Here is a 22,818-nt window from a genome sequence, read left to right on the forward strand (position 1 = left end):
CATGTTGACACATTCAGCATCAGTGATGTACACCTGTGCTTTACTGATCAAAACTCATCTTGATGCTGTATTTAATGTACTGAGTGTGGAAATATACAGCTCTGCGTTTTCAGTGTTCATCAAATCTCAGCATAAAATATTTGACTAATCTAAATGAATTATTTCCTTAAAGGAATATTAGTGGTTCAGTAGAAGTTTAACTCAATCGACAGCATTTGTTGATTAAAACAGAAAATATTTTCAAGTCGCCCCAGAAGAATTACAGAAGGCGTTTACACTGGAAGTGAATGGGGCCCGTATGTAAATGTTAAAATATGCACCGTTTCAAAAGTACAGGATGTAAGCAGAATACATGTTAACATGATTTTAGTGTGAAAAATCGCTTCCTAAACTTATCGGTGTAAAATTGTATCTAGTATTACAGCTTTGTTGCCACGGTGATGCATCAGCACACAGTGAAAGCATGTGTAAGTGATTTTATCACACTAAATTCATGTTAACTCGTATAATGTTTACATCTTGTGGCTATACTTTTGGAGCAGTGAGTATTTTAACGTTTATGGATTGGCCCCGTTCAGTTCCATTGTAAGTGTCTCACTGTAACTGTGATTTTTGCTTTAGGGACAGTTCACCTAAAAAATGAAAATTCTGTCGTTTACACTTGTGTTGTTCCAAACTTGATGACTTTATTCTGTTGAACACAAAAAAGGAGATGCTAAGCAGAATAATCATGCAGCTCTTTTCCATACAACTAAACCGGACAGTGAAAAGGGTAATAAAAGCACAAAAAATTAAGACACAATTTTTATTTTTCGGTCAGTATTTACTTTTGATGATTGCAACCCCTAAATGCACAATTTCACATCCAGTCCATGATTCAGTATTCACACTGACAGGTGTAATGTGCCTGCAGAGTGTGTTTAGTGTCTGTATTGTTCAGACTCCAGTGTTGTGTAAATAGCCGCTGTTAGCCCTGAGAAAGCCCAAAGGAGACACGATGAAGCCCCGGAAGTGACAGTGGGACTAGCACGCCCTCATTTTGCCTGATAGTGGACAATGATGTAATGACGTGTGCTGTGTGTAGATCTGCCGCATCTAGGTCTCCATCACTTTCTCAGTCATTATTATTCTGTTAGAGATTGTGTTTTTGAACATCTTTGCAGACACCAGTAAGACCTTCTTTCCACTTGTGCTTCGAAGGAAAGATGATAATAATATAATTAATAATTTAATAATTTTCTTTATTTATCACACATTATACATTTGCACATATACAGTGAAATTCTTCTTTTTCACATATCCCAGCTAGGCTGGGGTCAGAGTGCAGGGTCAGCCATGATACGGCGCCTCTGGAGCAGATAGGGTCAAGGGCCTTGCTCAAGGGCCCAACAGTGGCATCTTGGCGGTGCTGGGGCTTGAACCCCCGACCTTCTGATCAGTAACCCAGAGCCTTAACCGCTGAGCCACCACTGCCCCTATCTGATAACATCCTTGTTGCGTTCAAAAAAAACATATGTAAGATGTATAAAGCCTCTCATAACAGTCATTTTTTGTGTGTCCACAGAAACAGACGGTACTGAGGAAGAGGTGCAAAGAAAAATTTCCATACTCGATGACATTACATCGCAATGTCCGATCGTTTGGGGCAAATAACCAAGTCCAAGGATGGGAAAAGCAAGTATTCCTCACTCAGCCTATTTGACAAGTACAAAGGAAAGTCAATAGAAACTCAGAAAACCACAGGTAAGACTGAAGGCTCGGGTATGCTTTGCTTTTTTGTGTGCCTGATCATCTCGCACACTGTCGAGCACTCAGGCTTTCAAAATGTCTTCTTTTGACTGCGATTAAATATGAACGCATTCGACCCTTATGCACTACAACTGCTTTGTGATTGTCTTTTAATACAGTCAATGTGGGCAGGTTCATGTGCCGCCGACACACAGATGAGAACTGTCTGTGTGTTGAGAATCTGTACCACACACGGACAGTCCGCACAAACTATACTGATGACTAAATTTGCGTCACACATACTCTGCGCGATCCAATCAGGAACGTGGAAAAACAAAGTATACTTTGGCCTTAAAATCCAATGCTGTTTTCCTTTAAACTTCAACAATCATAGGAGAGACTGGCACTAGTTTCACATACACCTCTTGTTAAATCTACACGTTGGTGACCCCAAGTGCCGTTGACTCGTGTGCTGTGTAAATGATCGTGATGTGTCAAGTTTGGGTGAACAGTTCCTTTAACTCTTTCCCTATATAAATAGCTCTCTGTGTTCTGTCCCTGCAGTTGTTGCTCGACATGGCTTACAGAGTCTTGGCAAAGTGGCCACTGCCCGGCGCATGCCCCCTCCCGCTCACTTGCCGAGCCTGAAATCTGAGAATAAAGGAAACGATCCCAACGTCATTATCGTGCCCAAAGACGGTACAGGATGGGCAAACAAGCAGGATCAACCCGATCAAAAGAGGTACTGTGCCATAAGTGTCATGAAAATGTGCAAACATTTTTAATGGTCCTAAATACGGGTGGGTAAAAATACCGATTTTCTGATGCATCACGATATCGATTCTTAAATCGATCTTTTACTCTATGCGCAGCCCTCATATACAATAAGAGGAAATCATTAGAGTTTGCAACTAAATTTTGCGCTATGCAGTTAAAAATGTCTGTGATTTCATTCACCAGTAATTGTGTAGAATAGTGGTGGAGTATTCAGCAGCGAGATGCTTTCACTGTGTGCTGAGAATAAAAGTTGTTCCTATAATGTGTGTGTGTCTGCGTCCAAAGACGAGCTCCACAATTTATTTGCCACTAAATGTCTCTTTTTGCAAACTACTCACCTTTTTTGAAGCCAGTTTGCCCAAATAACCCTGAATCAGTTTGAGTTACCAGAATTTAATTTTAAAAACCTTATAAGCTTTACCTTTTAATATATTTTAACTTGTTACAAATTGTTTGGTTAAATTTTCCACAATTTCCTTATTAAAATCACTTGAAAGGGTTACTTTAAGCTTAAACACTTTACATTTTTAAATGCAACAAAAAAGCTTTAAATTCAACAAACAAATAAACTAAAAATATATATCTAGAACACCTGCGATGGCGTTCTCACATTTTTCACCGCACGAGTTTGTCCCCCTGTTTAAAATTTTGTTCTTTACCGTCAGTTGATGATCAAAAACAGCTAAATTGAAACATTGAATTCTAATCATGAATAGCACAGATGAGAGGGAAGTTTGAGTCTCTTTCGTTAACTTGCGCTCCTTTACAGATGCTGTTTACAGAAATGCCAGTTAAATTCTTAGAGACGGTATCGTTTTTTTTTTTTTGCACGTGTTCTAACAGTATTATGCAATTAAACAATATGTAACAAAATATTATAAAGGCAATATAATATATTTATTGATGGAATACATGGATTTTGTTAATTTTTAAAAAGATAAAATAGTAAAATCAATATTTTCTTAATGCACCTAGTTAAAAAGTCCCCTGTTTAGTTTACAGCATTAGCTGGGAGATCATTTAGTTCATATGTAAGCAAAATGGACATTATAACTGAAATATACCCATATGAATCGATGAAATATGAATCGAATCGAGAACTTGTGAATTGGAATCAAATCGGGAAATCTGTATCAATATCCTAATGTAGGCTTCATTTTTTATGCTAAAGATAATTTCAGATATTGTTTAGGTTTAAGTATAACCAGGAAATTTTCTTGACTGGATTTGTGAGAATCACCCCTTTACAGCCAATAAACTGTTTAAATGAGTGACGATGCAGAGCAGCTCTGAAGAGCGGTTGACTGATTATCGGCCTGGCCGATAATCGGATCCGACATTCATGATTTTCTAATGGTCAGAATCGTTATTTTGTCTGATTTGATTGCCTATCAATATAAAACGCGCTCCGTTGGCTCTGCTTGAAGTCTTGCTCAATGTCCCGCCTACAGTATTATGGGATTGGTTATTTGTCACAAGTAAATGGCCAATCAACACTGTACTCTGTATTCGTGGGGGAGAGGTGGGAAAGAGGAAAGCAGCGAGAGAGAGATGCATCATTAGAGGACAAGCTGTTTTCAAAGGTAAGAATGCAGATACTGAAGTTGCAGTAAACATCACAATACTATATGCCAGCAGTCACCAATTAGTGGACCGTGGTCTGGATTTGTTCCATCCGGACTGCAAGACATGACAATGGTCGCTCCATCTCACCGTTTCTACTCTTTAGGTTAGCAGCACAACAAAACAATGGAGCTGTGTACACAGCAAGCTCTCTGGGGTGTAAGTAACGCTAATCTTTCAGCGCTATATCCTTGAATATTTTTATCTAGCACCGAACACGCTTCATTAATGTCCTTTCGTGCTCCACAAGAGTTGTTTCTCCACCGGCTCGTGACACGAGGCTCCGCATAGTAGAGCTGCAGTAGATCAATACAGTGAGCAACAATATAGATGGGTACCGGCATCTTTCGCTAAACAATCTTCATGTGTCTGATATGACTCCGACGGTTCAGATAAGCAAGGTTTGTGACAGGGCAATTTATTGTGGTTCCAGAGCGCCTTTAGAAACAAAACATTTTTCTCCGTCTTAAATTTGGTTTATTAATCAACATGTTTAGAGCCTATTGATCATAAACATAGTTTTTTGTTAAAATTGTGACAATCATAGATAAGATCATCTCTGGCATTGAAATCAAGATAACCAAAACTTAGAAATTAAGAGTTCTCTGATTATGATGAAAAACATTTCCATTAGTGCCCGACCGATATATTGGTTGGCTGATATTATCGGCCGATATGATCCTTTCACCAATATATCGGTATCAGCATATATTTTACCGATATGCGCAGATATGAAAACTTTTTTTCAGAACATATAATGCAGAAAACAATGCTTTAGAATTGGTGTCATAGCGTAGTTTGTCCAGCAGAGCGTGCTCCGACTCCATTGTTTACAGAGCTGACGGCAGCTCTGCAGACAGGGCGGAGTTAAGAGGTGTCTCAGTAAGTTAACTAGTTTGTGAAATACATACTGGAAACTTAATAAACAATGACCCCATAATTTTCCCTTTTCAATGTAACTAATATAACGTTAACCCTGTCCCTGACAACCATGTCACTCATGTTTATCACATCTGTTTGCTGTTAGCCAGCTATAGTTTGTCAGTGCAGTCAGTAATGTAGCAGATTGAAAGGTAAACTTTAGAGCATCTTTTTGTAGCTCAGTAGACAACAGTGCGGTGGTGGATTGTGTCTGTTGAGTGTTGATTTCATGCTACGCTGTTACCTAGTTGGTGAGACGCAAGGCTGGAAAGTAAATAAAGTCCATCTTTTACTCTCCGTGGCAACGAGCTTATAGCTAACTAGCTAATCACGTAGCTGCTTTCATTGTTGTCAGCTGAGTGGAAGTTAACGTGTAAACATGTATTCATGATTCACAGTTTGGTACCCCCTTCATCCGAACAATTCCAGTTGTGTCATTTATAAAATGTAATATTTAAAAGTCTGGTTTTCCACCGTTGAAAGTTTCCCCTGAACTTGTATAGCAGAATACGGTGTAACACCGCTGCTTATCTGTTTATCTTGACTCGGCAGTATTAATATAGTCAACATTTGACTGATACTAAACAGTAATACTGATGTTTATTTAGCTATTTATTTTATTTTTATTTATTCTTTATTTTAATGGTCAATATTTGACTGATACTAAACAGTAATACTGATGTTTATTTGGCTATTTATTTTATTTTTATTTATTCTTTATTTTAGTGGTCAGCATTTGACTGATACTGAACAATAATACTGATGTTTATTTAGCTATTTATTTTATTTTCTCAGTGATCATTTCTAGAATTGAACAATGTATAATAATAATGTCAAATGTTCTTTGATAAAAATATTTGTTTAAGAAAGCAGCCTTCTGAGTACCTTTGCATAGTCATATTGGTGAATAATCCACATAGAAAAGGTCTGTTTTTATTCCAGCTCTAAAATCAAATATATCGGCCACCATATCGGTAATCGGTGAATTTTCCCCTCTAAAATCGGTATCGGTCTCAAAAATCCCATATCGTGGGGCTTGGGTAGCTCAGTGGTAAAAACGCTGGCTATCACCCCTGGAGTTCGCTAGTTTGAATCCCAGGGCGTGCTGAGTGACACCAGCCAGGTCTCCTAAGCAACCAGATTGGCCCAGTTGCTAGAGAGGGTAGAGTCACATGGGGTAACCTCCTCGTGGTCGCTATAATGTGGTTCGTTCTCGATGGGGCGCGTGGTGAGTTGGGAGTGGTTGCCGCGGTGGATGGCATGAAGCCTCCACACGCGCTATGTCTCCGTGGCAATGCGCTCAACAAGCCACGTGATAAGATGTGCAGGTTGATGGTCTCAACTGGGATTCGTCCCCTGCCACCCGGACTGAGGCGAATCACTACGCGACCACAAGGACTTAAAAGCACATTGGGAATTGGGCATTCCAAAATTGGGAGATTTTAAATAAATTCCCATATCGTTCGGGCTCTACTTTCCATTATTTTTATAGTCAGCCCATTTATACTTAACTATAGCCAACAGTATTTTTAAACTACACTATTTACATGTACATTGTTTGTTTTTGGTAGATTTGTATTATTATAAAAATCGTTCATTAAGATTTTACATACATTTTCTCTCAGGGGTGACCCCTGAATACAGTACAGTATCTTTGCTATGTATATTTATAAACGGTAGAAGATCGCTTATAGTCCATTGTCCTCATTCTTGCCCAGTACTTAAGATACTTTTTGACTGTTGATTTATGATTTATTTTTTTCTCATTTTACAAAGTACTGTTGCTGCAAACTTGGAAATTTATAATAACTATTTCAAAAAATGTGCATTTCTTACATGTTGTCGTAAGTCAGAATGGCTACGAAATAATACATTATTATTGTCTGGACCTGTACAAAGACCAAATGAAAGATGCTCAAAGTCGTGCCAGTTGTGTGTGTGTGTGTTGCATGTTTGTGGAGAGCAGTTCCGGTGATGCTGCACTGCACCTGTGAGTTTGTGGATTAGTTGTGATTCTGCTCCTGTGTATGTGATGCATTGATTCTGTGTGATAGTGAACTTACCTGATGTGGCAGCATCGCATGTGTCCCTCACAGAGAAAGCAATCCCAGATTGCATTGCATCAAGCTCAGTTAAAAATATACTTAAATGTTATTTAATATTAAAGTATTGATAAAAGGCTTCATCTGCTTAAATATGGGCAATTAAATTTTTTGTGTGCTCGCAGTGTATTAATGGTTATAAGAGCATCAAGTCATTATCTGTGCGATATGCATTGCTAATAGGGATGGGACAATATATCGAACCAAAAAAATTATGAACCATATCGTGGCATAACTCGATATTTTGAAATTTGCAACATTGTTTTCTCTCCGTGTGATCATAAATGAAGTGACCCATCAAACATCATAATCTCTCTATCACTTGATTTTATCCCTACTGCACTTTGTTCTACACTGTTTACAGGGTTTACTAAAGTACTTGAATTTAGCTTTTAGAAAAGTACTGGAATACCTGGAAAATAGCCTTGTTTTGATGAAAAGTGCTTGAGATTAAAACGGATCGTTTCCTCCGTATAATGTGTGTCCATCAAAGATGAGGTGCACTCCACTTTCATTGAATGTGTCTTAATATCCTTTCTGTTCTTTATCATCAGATAAAAAAGTAAAAAGAAATATTAATTTTAATCTCATGCAGCATGGATGCACTAAAGAAACTGAGAGGTTCTCATTGATGTTTGCTGAACTCAACACTGTGAAGAACTCGTTTAACTCTTAAAGTGACTAACTTTTTTTAGCGTTTCTTATACAAATGAATATAAACTCAATGTTATTACTTGTAAATTGTACACATTATATCATTATTATACACTCAATTTCATTTTTTTTAATTTTTCCAAAGTAAATTTTTTTTATTAATAATGATGACAAACAAATGATTAAAATATAAATATACAATTTCACATACTTTTTTCAGGACAGGTTCTGTTCAGTTCTATTCCTTGTTCTGCACGTGATCAGCCTGAATGTAGCCCACTATTTTTAAAAGCATATTTGTTTGTGATCTTATAGAGAAAGGTATATGACCGAACTACAAGCACTTATATTGTGTATTAAATAACTTTATTTTGATGAGAAATTATATTTTGAGCATTTTTATCAGAAAATAAGAAATTTTGTCATTTAAGTGTTATTATATTGAATCGAGATTATATCAAATTTTGAACCTTATCCCAGGATTCAGTTCGATATACAAAATAACCATAGTGTCCCATCCCTAAATCTAGCAAACGTTTTTTAGATTCTCAATTATTTATTGGAACTTTTTGCTCTTCTATGTGATATTACCCTGGCATTAATTGAAGTGGTGTTTCAAATACAGCTGCTGAGGGAGTGACAGTAAATTTTGCATCTTTCTCTCTTCTGTCATGATCTCTTCTCCCCCCCCACCCCCTTTTGGAAAGTCGTAGAAACGTAATGCTGTCTTTTTTTTTTTTTTGCTCTTGGATTAAGTGAAAATTCATTCTTATTACTGCAACACAAAACACCTATGTCAAAAATATTAAAAGCTGTTTGTAGTTGTACCTCATATTAACTTGCGTTTGCTTTGTTCTCTCTATCTGCAGCTCTCTTCATTGTCACTTTTTCATGACAGTGTGTGCTGCAATAGAGGTTTCATTTGATTTGTTGATTGGATGATTAGTGATGTCCTTTCTTTCCCCATCAGTTCCGTTGCATCATCAGCACAGCTGCAGGAGTCGCAGCCACCGCTGGCTTTACAGAAATCTGTGTCCAATCTTCAGAAGCCCACGCCAATAACCAACCACGAGGTACAAACAACACTCCATGTAGTGCTGACTGCTCTCACATTATATTCATATGAGTTCAAGTGAATGTAGAGACATGAGTGAGAGTCATGTGTGTCTGATGTCCTCTTTAGAGCACAAGCACAGGTGGACCAAAGCAATGGGCTCAGCTCAATGGAAAGGCAGTCGATCCAGATGGTAAGAATGTTTTTGTGTATTCGTCTGTGTTTATTGCTCATTGGTTATGACTCATGTAGTCTTCAGTGCCAGTAGAAATTAATTCAGTGGATCACAGGCTTGAATAATCTTTTTGTTTTCTGGTACGAGTGGTTTAGTCTGTGATTGTGAAGTGTTGTTGATGTGTAACAGGTTTAAAGGTCTCAAGCCGACTGCAGCCGTTCTCTCACGAGGAGTTTCCGACGCTGAAAGCAGCAGGAGAACAGGACAAGGCTGGCAAGGAAAGAAGCGTCTTCGATCCGTCGTATGGGCCCGGACCAAGCCTCCGCCCGCAGAGTGAGTGCAGCCCTTCTCGCCTCATTCATGTGTGTAAATTGTACTGATGTGGCATTAATGTTGTTTTTCTGTGATTGTCAGATGTGTCGAGCTGGAGGGAGGGAGGTGGGAGGAACCTGCAGCCATCGGCTCTGTCTGCTGTTCTCTCAGATACAGAAAACAAGAGCAGCAGTGCCTCAGCCGAAGCAGCACCCCTTCCTCCTCCACCCCCCTCTTCCTCCTCCTCCTCCACTGCAGCAGCTGTGCCATCATGTGATGTGAAGGAGCCGACACCGCGACCCGCTCAGCCTGTGCGCCGGCCTGCTCCATCAGCCCTGCAGTACCAGCACCACAAAACCACCACATACCACGACATGCTGCCGGCCTTTGTGAGTCTCTGCTGCTCTGCACTTTATTTCAGCTGAAAGCTTTTCTACATACTGAAGGGTCAAACTGTAGAGGAAAAGAACACGTAAAAATAAGACAAAAGTTTGTAGTGTATTGTAAAGGTGATTTACCGGTGTTTCCCAAAGAGTGTTGTTCACATAACCTCGAAGTATAAAAATGCTGTTAATTTTCTGGGGGAAAAACTGTGTGTGAAAGTGACTATTCGCCTCCAAATCAGAGGAAAGCATAAGAAAATCAAGCCTATTTTTTTTTTTTTTTAAACACTTTTTGCATTGTGACTTGTTTCGAGAGATTCATCTAGTGCCCGCCATAGCAGTAACCATATTACTATCAGCCACTGTTAGCCTTTGTTTCAGAATAATAGGGCTGATATTGGAAGCTTGTAAAATTCTGGATTGTGTGAATGCTTAAACAGGCAGAATGGTAAGATCTATATAATATTATATTATATTATAGATTATTTGTTATAGTGTAAAATCTGTGTATCAATAATGATGTGGTTAAACCCTTTTTAAAATTACTTGACCATTGATGTTTGTCAGATGTGCCCTAAAGACACTCGTGAAGCTCCGGGCTCCTCAGATCACGGCCCCGCCACTGTGGCCCCTGTGCGCTTCGATTCCAGGTTCACCTATAGACCAGCCTTCCCTGCGCCAGAGCCGGTCAAGTAAGAGTTCATTCATCACTAAACGAATCCAGCATCAATTGTTTCTATAGAATGATTTATTTTGTTTGTAGTGGTGATGTAAAGAGAGAAAACCATGTCCCACGAATCCCCCCACGCCCCTCCACTCGTCCGATCCGCCGGCCAGGAGATAGAGCCCCCCGTGCCGCCATAATCAACCCTGATGACCTGAAAGACCTGGATGAACTGGACAATGACTGTGAAGACGGCTGGGCAGGTGAGTGCTCCCTCTAACAACAGTTGAGTTGATTGTTTCTCAGAATCGGTTGTGAAATGTGTTCAGTGGATGATGGTCTGCTGTTCTTCAGGTCTTCATGAGGAAGTGGATTACAGTGAGAAGCTGAAGTTCAGTGATGATGAGGAAGATCACTCCACATGTGTGAAGAATAAGATCTGGTGAGTGCGCCTGTGTGTTAAAGTCTGTATGCAGTGTTTCCAGAATTCTGAATACTAAACAAATAGATTCATTACAACAACGCTTTTGTGAATGTGAAATACTCATTTTCATGAACAGTGCTGTCACAATACAAACATTTTAGTAGTCTGTACCAATACTAGTTAAGTGCACGATTCTCAATACCAATTTTGATGCCACAGAAAAGGTCATATGAACCCAGTCTTTATATCTCATCACACTTCTTTGATTCAGACTAGGGCTGGCGATTATATTGAATATTTACAATATAATCGCAATGATTTTGCTGACTTTTCATTTGGCCATTTGGTTCATAAAGAGCGCATCATTAGACTAATTTCACGATCCTTCAGGGCTGCACAATTAATCAAAATAACATAAAAATGGTGATATGTGATTATTAAACTGCACAAGGCTGCGATTAATGACAGATAAACATGGTCGGCTGAAACGGCTGATGCGCTGATCTTTGTGCACATGAGGGGTTAATGAGGTTTTCAGAGCAGTTCACATGCACTATGAAAATAGTACTGCAAGTCCAAACATAAGTAACCACTGCAAGTTATTATTCAAATCTACAAACACAGCACAGAATAACAAAAAAGGAAGAGAGGACAGTGTTTCACCAGATGTGGAATGCACAGCACTTTCAGTGTCAAAATAAAAGCCCCAGTTGAAGGTGAATTAGGATAGAAATATATTACTTTTGTATAATACAAGTCTAATCCTCAAAATAATAATGATAATGCAGTATTATAATAGTAAACTTGATTGGGTCCCACAGTAATAATTTAGTATTATGTTAAATTCAGTAAGTGGAGTAGTTTTTGCACATCTTGTTCATTCACAATGTTTTGGTAAAAATATATCAATATAAATAATGCTTTTTATGAAGCTAATATGTATAATTGTGTATGGAATCTAAATATAAAAGTGCATATCAATGAAAATGATTAAATGTAGTTCTCCCTTGTGGTAAACATGTCTTCATTACTTTTAAATAGATTTTTATTCAGTGACTTTCAAAATATTAAATCTACTTGGCTACAATGGCTATTTGTATGAAATGATGGTTCCTGTAATTAAAAAACAAAACAAAAAAAAACACTTGAGCCATTTCAGAGCTAATACATAATTGAGAGATAATTTTTGAAGCCCTAATTCGGACCGCAAACTCACAACTCTGGTAAAATGTTATTTCTTTTTGTCGTGGCACTGTAGATTCAGCAGCGGTGCAGAAGTGTTCTTGTGATTTATTATTATTTTTACATGTTGTATTTGTGTGTTTCAGGGATGACTGGGACAATCATCAGGATCATCATTCTTCTCAGAGCTCAGGAGAAGGTCCATACCTGCAGGACACTGAGGACACATTCACACGTCAGCCAGAACCATTGCTCTCCAGAAAGACCAATGGACCTGTCGTCTCTACTGAATCTCAGGTGACTAGCTTTGAACTTGTTTAATAGAAATGCTTTATCTAAAAAGGGAAAAACAAATTCTCACCTTTTTTTCTCTCCATGGAACATGAAAGAAGTTTAGCAAAATGTTCCATACAATGAAAAAATACAGTAGTTTTGTATGTGGAACAGACTAGAGGTCGACCGATATCAGTATTAAATCAATCATTAATGCCAACCTTATGTGAATATGCTGCCTGAGTTTTTGCTTTTGCTCTGCTGTTCGCTTGATTCAGAAGACCAAGCGCTAGCAAATGACATTGCGTGAATTCACGCACACAGGAACAGTTTTATCGTTTTTGGACTATAAAGTTTCCCAAACTTTTCTCCGTTCTGACTAAATGAACTTCTGTCCAAGTTTCCTTATTTTATGACGTAGTTATGTTAAAAAAAAACTTAAGAGCATGGTAAAATATAAACATCTGAAATATAAATGTGATATTCATGAGATGGGCACATTGTTATATAATACAATGTGTTCGTCTGAGGGCACATATAATACAGTATATACAATGTCATTCTAAAATGTACTTTTTAAAAGATGTGATGAGTTGATTTTATTTCTATCCCTTTTTCTCCCACTTTCTTGTACATCATATATTTAATATGACAATAAAATAAAATATTAAATATTGTCAGTACTGATGAACACCAAACACATTTGACCTGTAATATTTTAATTAATATTTCCATTCATTTCAGATGGCATAGGCTTTGGAGTAGGTACCAATGTGGGAGAAATGTATAAAGTATAGCCATTGAAAGTAGGGATGTCCCGATACTGGTATCGAAATCGGGTCCGATACCACATTCATGTACTCGTGCTCATAAAAATGCTTCGATACTAAAAACTGATACCACCTGACATATGAATGTCATTATGTAAACAGTCCTAGTCAGATTATTTAACGCAAAAGCTGCGATTTAATGAGAGACATATATAGTTTATTTGCGTGCGCAGTGTGCTTTAAATGTGAGCAGAGCACTAGTGAATGTGTGGACACAGTGTTGTGCAGACCCCTGCTGCACCGCATGTACCTTTTAAAGCTCCTCCTTGACTCGTACTGGGAAAACACCGTCATGAGCATCGATGACAGCGAACAGGGCACAAATGCAGATGCACACACAGAGTACATACTTATTTAATAAAATAGCAGGCTTTGCAGTTTAATAATCACTTTGAGTCACGCAGCGACTGGAAAGCTACCGCCATCACACAAACACTTCAAAATAAAAGCTCAATTTAAATGAAAAAAGTATGACAGAAATATACCACTATTGTAAAGTTATATAATATTCACTGTATTACTACTACTACTACTAATAATATATCAATGGGAATTGTATTATATTGAATCAATATCTCACATCTGTGATGCTGTTATGCAGCACTTTATTTGACAAAATAAAACTCCAATGTTGTATTTTGGATTGTGCTGTGAGATTGTGTATATAAGCACGTCATATAATAAAAATACAATATCATGTTGAAAATTCATTGTTATATTTTCATTTGATTAAAGTTTTAATTAATTCATTTATTTAAACACCATTTTGATGATAAAATTGAAATCTGTTGATATAGTTTTCAGAAAACACAAACAAAAAACAGGTATCGGACTTGGCATTGGCAGGTAACAGAAGGTGTCGTTACTCGTACTCTTTCTCCAAAAAATGGTACTGGGACATCCCTAATTGAAAGTGATACTTGTTAAAGTTCAGCACTGTTTTACATTTAAGTGAAAAGTTTTCATTCATATTATACATTTTAAAAATTATTGGCCGATTAATCGCCTATTGGCCAGTTTTTCCTACCTTTGTTATCGGTATTGGCAAAATCCACTATTGGTCGACCTCGATACAAATTCCTGGTCTTATTGTGAACGATTCATCAGCACAGTATTCCAAAGAGACAGTTTATCAAAATGTAGTCATTTGCTCTGGCTCCTGCTCAGCTGATGTCATCAAGCCCTCTTATTCTTAACCGCTTCCCTACATATAGAGAACCAATTTGAACAATCCAATCAATTCCCTGGGAATAAAGTCCCTGTCCTACATTTTTTTTCTTGTTGAATATTCCGTTTCACTTAGAAATGCTTCAAATTACAGTAGTAAAATGGGTTGTGAATGCAGTTTCATGTTGACTTTAAGGTTCTAGCATCAGTGCAATCTGATTGTAGAGCGCTAGTGTGAATTGTTGTTGTTCGTGTGTGTGTGTGGTTCGCAGCACCAGCAGAAGAACTGTGTAAACAGTGAGTCCACGGAGGAGCAGGAGGAGCCGCACCGTCAGGCGCCTCCTCGAGGGAAGTTTGTCTCGGCTGACACCTCTGAAGCCGTGGAGAGAGCGCGTAGACGACGCGAGGAGGAGGAGAGGAGAGCTCGTGAGGAGAGACTCGCTGCCTGTGCAGAGAAACTCAAGAAATTGGATGAGAAATTTGGCAAGACTGAGAAACCCACACGCCCTGGAGAAACAGAGAGCAAAGAGCTGATGCAGTCTCCAGGCAGGAAGTCCTCCAAGCAACACCAGGACAGCTGGCAGTATGGCAATAAAGGTACAGCACAACATAGTGCAGACCGAATGCACATTTTAGCTTCAGTTTTATTGGCTATGCTTTTAAAGGTCTACACAGCACTCCGTCGTCACGCTAAAGCCTTTTTCCAAGAAGTTGCTTCTGTAATTCTTTGCTTATTAAAGCACCTCTGCTAAGAAATCTAAAAACAAACTCTGTATAAACTAGCCAATCTCACTGTTGGATCCAGATTGACTGATCACTGACTAATCCGTTAATTAGATAAAAATATCATGCTGATATCCTCAAAAATAGACAACAGCATTGAATAACTTATTATCTGTGTTGTCGCTTTGTTGTTTTCTTAACACTTTGATTCATTTCATACAGAAGTGTCAGAGACACCTGTTGAGTCATCCAGTCAGGAGTATAAGGATGAAGGCTGTAACTACCACAATGATGATGATGGTCCTGAGTCCACCTCTCCACTCTCCGACTACAGTCGGTATCAGAAGCCTGTACCGCCCCGATTTCAGAAACAGCAACAACAGCAGGTGAAGTTTACCTTCTAATCCAGTAACGCTCAGTGATTAGACTGAGCAGCGCTTCAAAAAACACTTCAAAACAGCTTATGTTGCACGGTTTCATTCTGTTGCCAGTAAACATGTACAGTAGCAGAAAAATATTATTACACAGTTAAGCTACATATCATATCAAAAACATTTCCCAAAAAGAAGTTTGTTAGGTTTCCAATGATAAATTGTGTTCAAAATGAAGACAAAGTATTGACACTTTGTGGTGATGAAATATTAGTGGATCTGAGGCAAACAGTATTAACTTGCAGGATGTGAATTTTATAAGTACAATTCTAATATTACTTGTTAAAATACTAATTCAAATAATATAATTATTACCAGTAAAAATGCTGATAGTCAGGTGGAGAGAGTACTGAAAAATCATACTCGAGTAAAAGTACTTTTACTTGCCAAAAATTGTAGAGTGAGTTGAGTTAAAGTACCTGTCCTAAAAACTACTCCAATAAGAGTGGGAAAAAGTACTCATGAGTAGTGAGGATTGAATTGCGAATGCTAATAAACACTGTATGCTGCAATTTAACTTAGCATACATACTGGGATTCACGTTTCCTTTTAAGAAATTGAAAAATATCATTATCAGTTTTATTTTTGACTGCTAACTTTTAAAACACAAAGGCCCTTTTTTGCACCTCTGTCCTTTTAGAGCTCTTTTCAACATGTGCTCATTAAACTGCTTTAACTTGAATGGATGTTTTCTCTGTAAAAATAGATTTCCAAATTAAGTAACTGTCACATCACTAATCTATGATAAAGATATCTGCTTGCAAAAAATAACAGGGAGACATGATTACAGAGATGAAAAAGGAAAGTTATTTTCAATACACTGATCACCATTTTAAATCACAATGACATTAAAATCAGAAATGTATACAGATGTTTAGGGTCTAAATTACCTTTAATGCCCACAGAGCGAGCTAAACATTGTTTAAAACAATGCAAATTATGCAAAACTGTTAAAAGGCAGAAAGACTTCTACATGTCTGAGGCGACTTGAATAATTTATACGTAATTGATGTCAGCGTCAAACAAACTGCACACTAAAACGTATGCTTACAAACATATGAAAACTTCAGTCATAGAGAGAGACAGTAGAAGTGTTTTTATACAGCCAGTTTAATTATTCTGTCATCAGAACTTTATTGTTCTAACAGATCGCTGTCAAACGCAACTCCTCACATGCCCACAAAATGATGTTTCATCACACTCAAAGAAAAAACATTCAGTCAATGAACCGGATAATCAGTGCAGAGCAAAGAGCGTTGAAAATATCAGAAATAACAATAGATAGACATTTGCTAACATTAATGGATGAGTAGAATACAACAGGCATATTGTTTTATTCACACACTAAAAGCTGTTTATTTGTATACAGCATAGAGTAGCAAACAGAGCCTAACCCTTCCTGAGAAAAACTACTCGATTACAGTAAAGAGAGTATTTTAAATTTTTCTTTACACCCCTGCTAATAGTTAATGTGTTGAACTACACCTGTTGTTACTCTGCTTGAGCACCTGTGCAACTTGAGGGGAGGCAAAGTGTGAACTTTATAGATCCACGTCACAATGTTCATTGCAAAAATGTCTCGCAGTGTAGCTAGTTCTGATAAAAGATCAAGTGTGATTTGTTTGCAGATGACACTTGGATATTTTATCTAATGCAATGACACGCATTTTAAGTGTGACTAAAGTGTCCAAATATTTTTTCGGGCCAGTGTACTTCATTAAGTTTGAATTGTTTTTTTTTTTGTTTTTTTTAATTGTTTTTCAGTTTCATGTAATTTAGTGGGTGTGTCTTCTGTTTGGTCTCTAGGAGCAGGTGTATAAGATGTCATCATGGCAGCAGTCGGGTCACCCCACCCAGTCCAGCTCTGCTCACCCACAGAGAGGCTTTTATCCTCCTCATGTGCTGGGCTTTGACCCGCGCTGGATGATGATGCCCCCCTACATGGATCCCCGCATGGTGCAGAGGTGTTCTCCTGTGGATTTCTACCCCACTGGAGTCCATTCATCTGGTAAATAACAAAGTGAAATAATGGGTGGTTTTCTTTATGGTTAAGTGTGTTTGCTTAGTCAAGCATCTCTATTACTATTATTCATACTTGGTTACTGATTTGATCAAACCTCTAAGTATTAACCATTCAGTGTGAAAGTCATCCTGCAGCGTTTGTGCTACAGACATGAATGATACCTTGAACCTTGTGTCTTGTTGAGAAGAGATGTGCTGTTACTTTACGAAGATATCACACTTACATTTTCACCTGAAACAAATCCTATACACGTACATTGAAGGAGGGACTCCAGTCATATCTAGAGACCAGAATATCATATGCCGATTTTCTATCATCGGGCCGAATGGTTGTCTTTGCGAAACCGTGCTGATCCTGGTCAGTTGACATGGTTACGGTTTCTTTTTCCACAGTGGTGATGTGATATCATGATTGGAATGTACGTAACAAATACATCAGTTGGCGACGGCATGAGAGGTAAACATTGGAGTGAGTGCGTTATGGAGGATGAGCACGTTTCAGTTTTTAGGACCACTTTTTCCCCTGTCCGAACCGTGCTCAAGTGGATATGCTATCAGAACCTTTCGTCCCAATGGAGGAAAAGCGCTTGTAGCAATTTGAGGATGGACTCTTGACTTAGAAGCAACAACCCTGGAAACCCTAGCAAACACAAAGCAATGCCCTAGCAACTACATAAAACACTAGCAACTGCATTGGTATGCACTAACAACAATTCAGAACACCGTGGTAATGCCCTAGCAGCACCCTAGCTACCACCCAGAACACCTTAAGGGGGTCATGAACTGCCTTTTTTCTTTCTCTTAGGTCCACTCAATGTCATTAAGATTTTTACATCAAAAACATCATAATTTAGAAGTAATAGTCTATTTTCTGTCCTGTTTTGACCCCCCACATCGTAACACACCGTTTTAATAGGCTTGGTGGATTGTAGACTCGGAAGTTAACGCCCACAGGTATGATTGGCTAACAGTTTTGCATATTTAAAAATCCTACATCCTTCATAGATGGACGCTGCTGTGATTTAGGTTAAAAACGCATAAATACTCAGTACATATCAAACGATCTGTAATAACAGACAAAGCAATAGTGACCACGTAATAAAAACAGTTGCTCACACTTGTGTGGTGAGACATTACTGTCGGATCAAATATAGTCGGCACAGCATCGTCTTTTAGTTTAAATCTTTCTGAAAATTCTGTGTCGAATTGTGCCTTGTTTGTAAACGAATCCGCAGTAAAATGAAGTGAACAAAGGACCAAGTTCTTACTGAGCGGTCTGGAACTTCATTAAAAATAAAGTTCATCCACTCTTTCCTAATGTTGGGATCAGAAGGAAGGCAATGCAAAGACTGTTTTTCCACAACTTGGCAATGCACAGTGTCTTGTTGTCTACAGAGCCATCTCTATCATTTGGTTTCTGTGTAGACTCTCGTTATTTACCTACTACATGTGTGAATCGGTGGGCGGTGCTAAACAGGCAGTGATGTAGAAGCGGGCGTTGATCTTCTGCGGAGGCATTGTTTAGCCACACTATTACTTAATAAAGTGGCACATTCCACATCCTGTCGTTTTGGCATATTGGCTTCAATATAAGCTGTTTTTAGACTAACGAGAAAGTTGTGAGTTCTGAAACTTACAGGATGTTTTTATTGTACAATGACCTCTTATGTCAAAAGATAAAGGGAATTTTGATTTCTCAGTTCATGACCCCTTTAATGGTCAATAATCAACTACTCGCAAGTCGCAACACATAGAAACATCCTAGTAACTGCATAATCATTTGCTGAAACCAATTGGAACACCTTAGCAACCATATAGCAACACCATAGCAACCACCTAAAAAACTAGCAAATGCATACGCACTAACAATCACACAGAACAATATAATAAATGCATTGGAATGCCCTAGCAACCACCCAGAACTATATAGAAATGTGCTGATGATTTCAACTACTTAATGAGGACTTTGAGAACTTACAACATCATTTTCTGTTACAGCATAATTTTCTGTGAAGCTGTTTTGAAATTATATTTTGTGAAAAGCACTATACAAATAAAAAATGACTTGCACAGGCAAACAACACTTACTCTTTTTGTTGTTCAGAAAATTAAAAAATCAGCCTATTTATATAGTGTGGTAATGCTATTTAATGTTTTTATTTTCAAGGACTGGTGAAACCTGCGATTCAGCAGGATCACCTCAATAGCCCCAGCTCTGCTTCTGATGAAGGCTGCCATCCCAGCATGCATCAGCAGAGGCGGGCACCATCCACTGAGCCCTACCAAGTGTGGAACCAAGACAGCTACCCCTCTGCCCGCAGTTTCACCCCACCCTATCAGAGACAGCATGAGAACGGCGACAGGAATCAGGCAGACGACAGGAGCGACAGGTCGAGCTCCAGGCATGACTCTGAGGACAGAGGTCCTGAACGCGTGGACAGTCCTGCAGAGGAAATGACCTATCAAAGGTTCCGTCAGAGCAGAGGCTCAGATGTGTCGCTTGGCACACAGCGAGAGGTTCACCATGAAGGGTCCTCAGCTTTGGGCAGGACTCATCATGGAGACACTGACTTCTCTAAATCAGACCACAGGGACGTCTCCTCTAGTAGACATAAAGACATCACCGAGTCCCGTGATGAGGGCTTTGACAGCAAGGACAAGAGCTATGACTCTGACTTCTGGAGGAAGGAGAGAAAGGACGGCAGCGGTCTGACCCAGTGGTCTGATCAAGGGTCCAGCAGCAGTAGTGTTAGTCAGCCGTCAGAGTCCAGTAGCAGAACTTTCAGGAGGACCGGACCCATCAAGAAACCCGTGCTGAAACCCTTGAAGGTCGAAGACAAAGAGAACGAGAGACCCAAATCTGAACCAGAGGAAAAGCCTGTCCCTTACAGGCTAGAGAAGGAAGTGGTCACCAATGTCTATGACCTGAAGAAAGATGCTCCACTTCAGTCTAACAGACACTCTGCACCACCGCCTGTTGCCTCTACTGCAGAGAAACAAGCAGAACCTCCAAAAGTCGAGAAAGCGACAACCCCACCTGAAGAGTTGCATAATGAGAACTGCTGGGATGGCCTCAAGTCTCAGTCTGTAGATACCCTGGAGAGCAGAGAACCGTCAGCGGCACGCCGCAACAACTGGATATTCATAGACGAAGAACAGGCTTTCGCCGGGGCCAGAGGAGCGGGTCGAGGACGTGGGCGTGGCTTCAGAGAGTTCAACTCTCGTGGTGGAGCTCGTGGAGGACGCAATGACAACAGAGGAGCCTACAACAACACCAGCATGCAAAGACCCTCTCGAGGACGTGGAGACAGAGAATTTAGAAACGAGGAACTGCAGCGAGGCAAACCCCGCAGACGCAATGTCAGTGAGACACACAGCGAAGCCTCGGAATACGAGGAGCTGCCCAAACGACCACGGCAGAAGACCGCTGAGAATGGAGAGGCTTCGTACCCTGTGTCTGGAGATGTCAAGAAGGCCGACCGAGAGTCTTGGAGATCGAACAAGGTCTACACAGATGATCAGAGCACCAGCAGTGATTCCAGGGACAAGATTAAATCGACAAGAGTGTTTGGAAGATCTTTACCCCCTCGTCTTAATGCTGGATACAACCGTGGATTTGGATCGAGGGACATTTCTACTTGGAGAGGCAGAGGAAGTCAGTTTGGAAGCAACGCCACACAGGAGAACGGATACAACTTCAGTTCAGAATCCTATTCCAAACGCTCATCAGAACGTGAGCCCCTGAAATACCCCTCTAAATTTACTGGATCATTTGTAGAGAATGGCGTTGAGGACAGAGAAGGAAGTTACTATGTAGAAAACGATAATCCCGACAGACCGCTGAGGAGGCGGCGTCCCCCGCGCCAGGATAAACCTCCACGCTTCAGACGTCTACAAGAACGTGAAGTAGGAGGTCAATGGAATAGTGAAGATTATGTAAATGGAGACTTTACCAATCCATGGCCGGGTCGTTCTAAGGGTGGAGAGGAGCACTGGCCCAACCACTTCTCAGGTGGAAGGTCACAGGAGGTCACAGGTCAGGGTGAGGACTGGGAGACTGGGTCCGAAAACAGCGACTTCAGTGACTGGAGGGAGAAGCGAGGAGGTGGGCCGCATGGCGACACACTGACAGAGGCGGGTCATGGTGAAGCCGGCTCTGAGAAGAGAGAGCTTTCCAAACGAAGCTTCTCTAGCCAGCGGCCTGTTGTTGACAGACAAAACCGCAAGACTGAAGTGTCTGTGGAGAACAACAAGATGACCCATTCGGCAGACACCTCATCTAGTGCAGGTTCCTCCAGTAGAAATGAGAGCTGGCAGAACAGCATCACTTCCAACAGCAAACGGTACATTCATCAGCTTGATAACAAACCCCACATTCAAATTCTACAGTCTAGGAAATATGATTTTTTTTTCTTCTGAATCTAATTCACACTATGAATATGTCTTTATTCACTCTACAGAGTTCAAGAAGAATCGGTCCCGGGTCTGAGCTCAGCTTCTGTGTACAGTGTGGAGCATAACGATGACAGTCTTTCCTCCAGCACGTCTGAAACCACAGGAAAGATCGAGAAAGAACTGAAACCCAGAATTATGAAGGGAGACATGACAGAGCCTCTGTCCCAGTATGACCTCAACAGTTACCCAAGTAAGCCTGAAATATAGTGGCATCAGATATAACCATCTGTTAAAGAAATAAACAACAGTTCATTGAAAAATAAAATTTGTATGCACACCATGTACATTTTAAAATAAGGCCACAATGCAAATTTTCAGTGTTTGTTATTCTCCTTGTATCACAGTTGGCATGAGTACATGTGTTAATCTCAAAGCATTTGTCAGTTTTCATCCTGAAATCAGGGGCATAATGTTATATTTCTCTCATCAATTACTCACCTTTCTGATGTCAACCTCGAATGATTTTCTTCTGCTGAGTACAAATATATTTTGACGGAGATAGGAGATATGTTTTTGTCAAGTAAATGGGGTATAAAACTTCCATAAAAGCAGCATAAAGGTAGTCCATACGACTCAAGTGGTTTAATCCACGTCTTTGAAGCATGTCCTGTGCTATGCATATGCATCAAGCACAAGGAAGTGTTATCGAGCTTCAGATCATGATTTCATCAAGGAGACTGTAGCGTTCAAGGTTTATAGTGAAAAAGGAGTTAAATTTTGGTCTGTTTCTCACCTAAAACCAATCAGACTGCTTAAGAATCCTTTACCTTTATGATGCCTTTATGTCCTTTTTGGAGATTGGATGTGTTGTTCCCCATTGACTTGCATTGTATGGCTTTAAATGCCTCCTATCTTCATCAAAATATCATCGTTTGTGTTCAACAGAAAAAGAAAGTCATACAAGTTTGAGATGGCATA

General features: G+C 39.5%; 1 protein-coding gene across 4 annotated transcripts in view; it reads left to right on the forward strand.

Annotated features, from left to right (window-relative positions):
- LOC127422619 (protein PRRC2B-like) overlaps positions 1-22,818 on the forward strand; it is a 47,575-nt gene that overhangs the window by 783 nt on the left and 23,974 nt on the right. For all 4 annotated transcript variants that reach the window (XM_051666353.1, XM_051666364.1, XM_051666372.1 and 1 more), the window contains exons 2-16: positions 1,565-1,743; positions 2,293-2,470; positions 8,776-8,878; positions 8,989-9,052; positions 9,224-9,367; positions 9,449-9,735; positions 10,297-10,421; positions 10,493-10,656; positions 10,748-10,835; positions 12,146-12,296; positions 14,542-14,866; positions 15,215-15,378; positions 17,230-17,431; positions 19,613-21,788; positions 21,906-22,090. In XM_051666353.1, coding sequence (XP_051522313.1) covers positions 1,629-1,743; positions 2,293-2,470; positions 8,776-8,878; positions 8,989-9,052; positions 9,224-9,367; positions 9,449-9,735; positions 10,297-10,421; positions 10,493-10,656; positions 10,748-10,835; positions 12,146-12,296; positions 14,542-14,866; positions 15,215-15,378; positions 17,230-17,431; positions 19,613-21,788; positions 21,906-22,090 — 4,471 coding nt within the window. In that variant the 5' untranslated portion in view covers positions 1,565-1,628. The remainder of the gene's footprint in view (positions 1-1,564; positions 1,744-2,292; positions 2,471-8,775; positions 8,879-8,988; positions 9,053-9,223; positions 9,368-9,448; positions 9,736-10,296; positions 10,422-10,492; positions 10,657-10,747; positions 10,836-12,145; positions 12,297-14,541; positions 14,867-15,214; positions 15,379-17,229; positions 17,432-19,612; positions 21,789-21,905; positions 22,091-22,818) is intronic.

Source organism: Myxocyprinus asiaticus, chromosome 3, assembly GCF_019703515.2.
Source record: "Myxocyprinus asiaticus isolate MX2 ecotype Aquarium Trade chromosome 3, UBuf_Myxa_2, whole genome shotgun sequence".
Lineage (NCBI taxonomy): Eukaryota > Metazoa > Chordata > Actinopteri > Cypriniformes > Catostomidae > Myxocyprinus > Myxocyprinus asiaticus.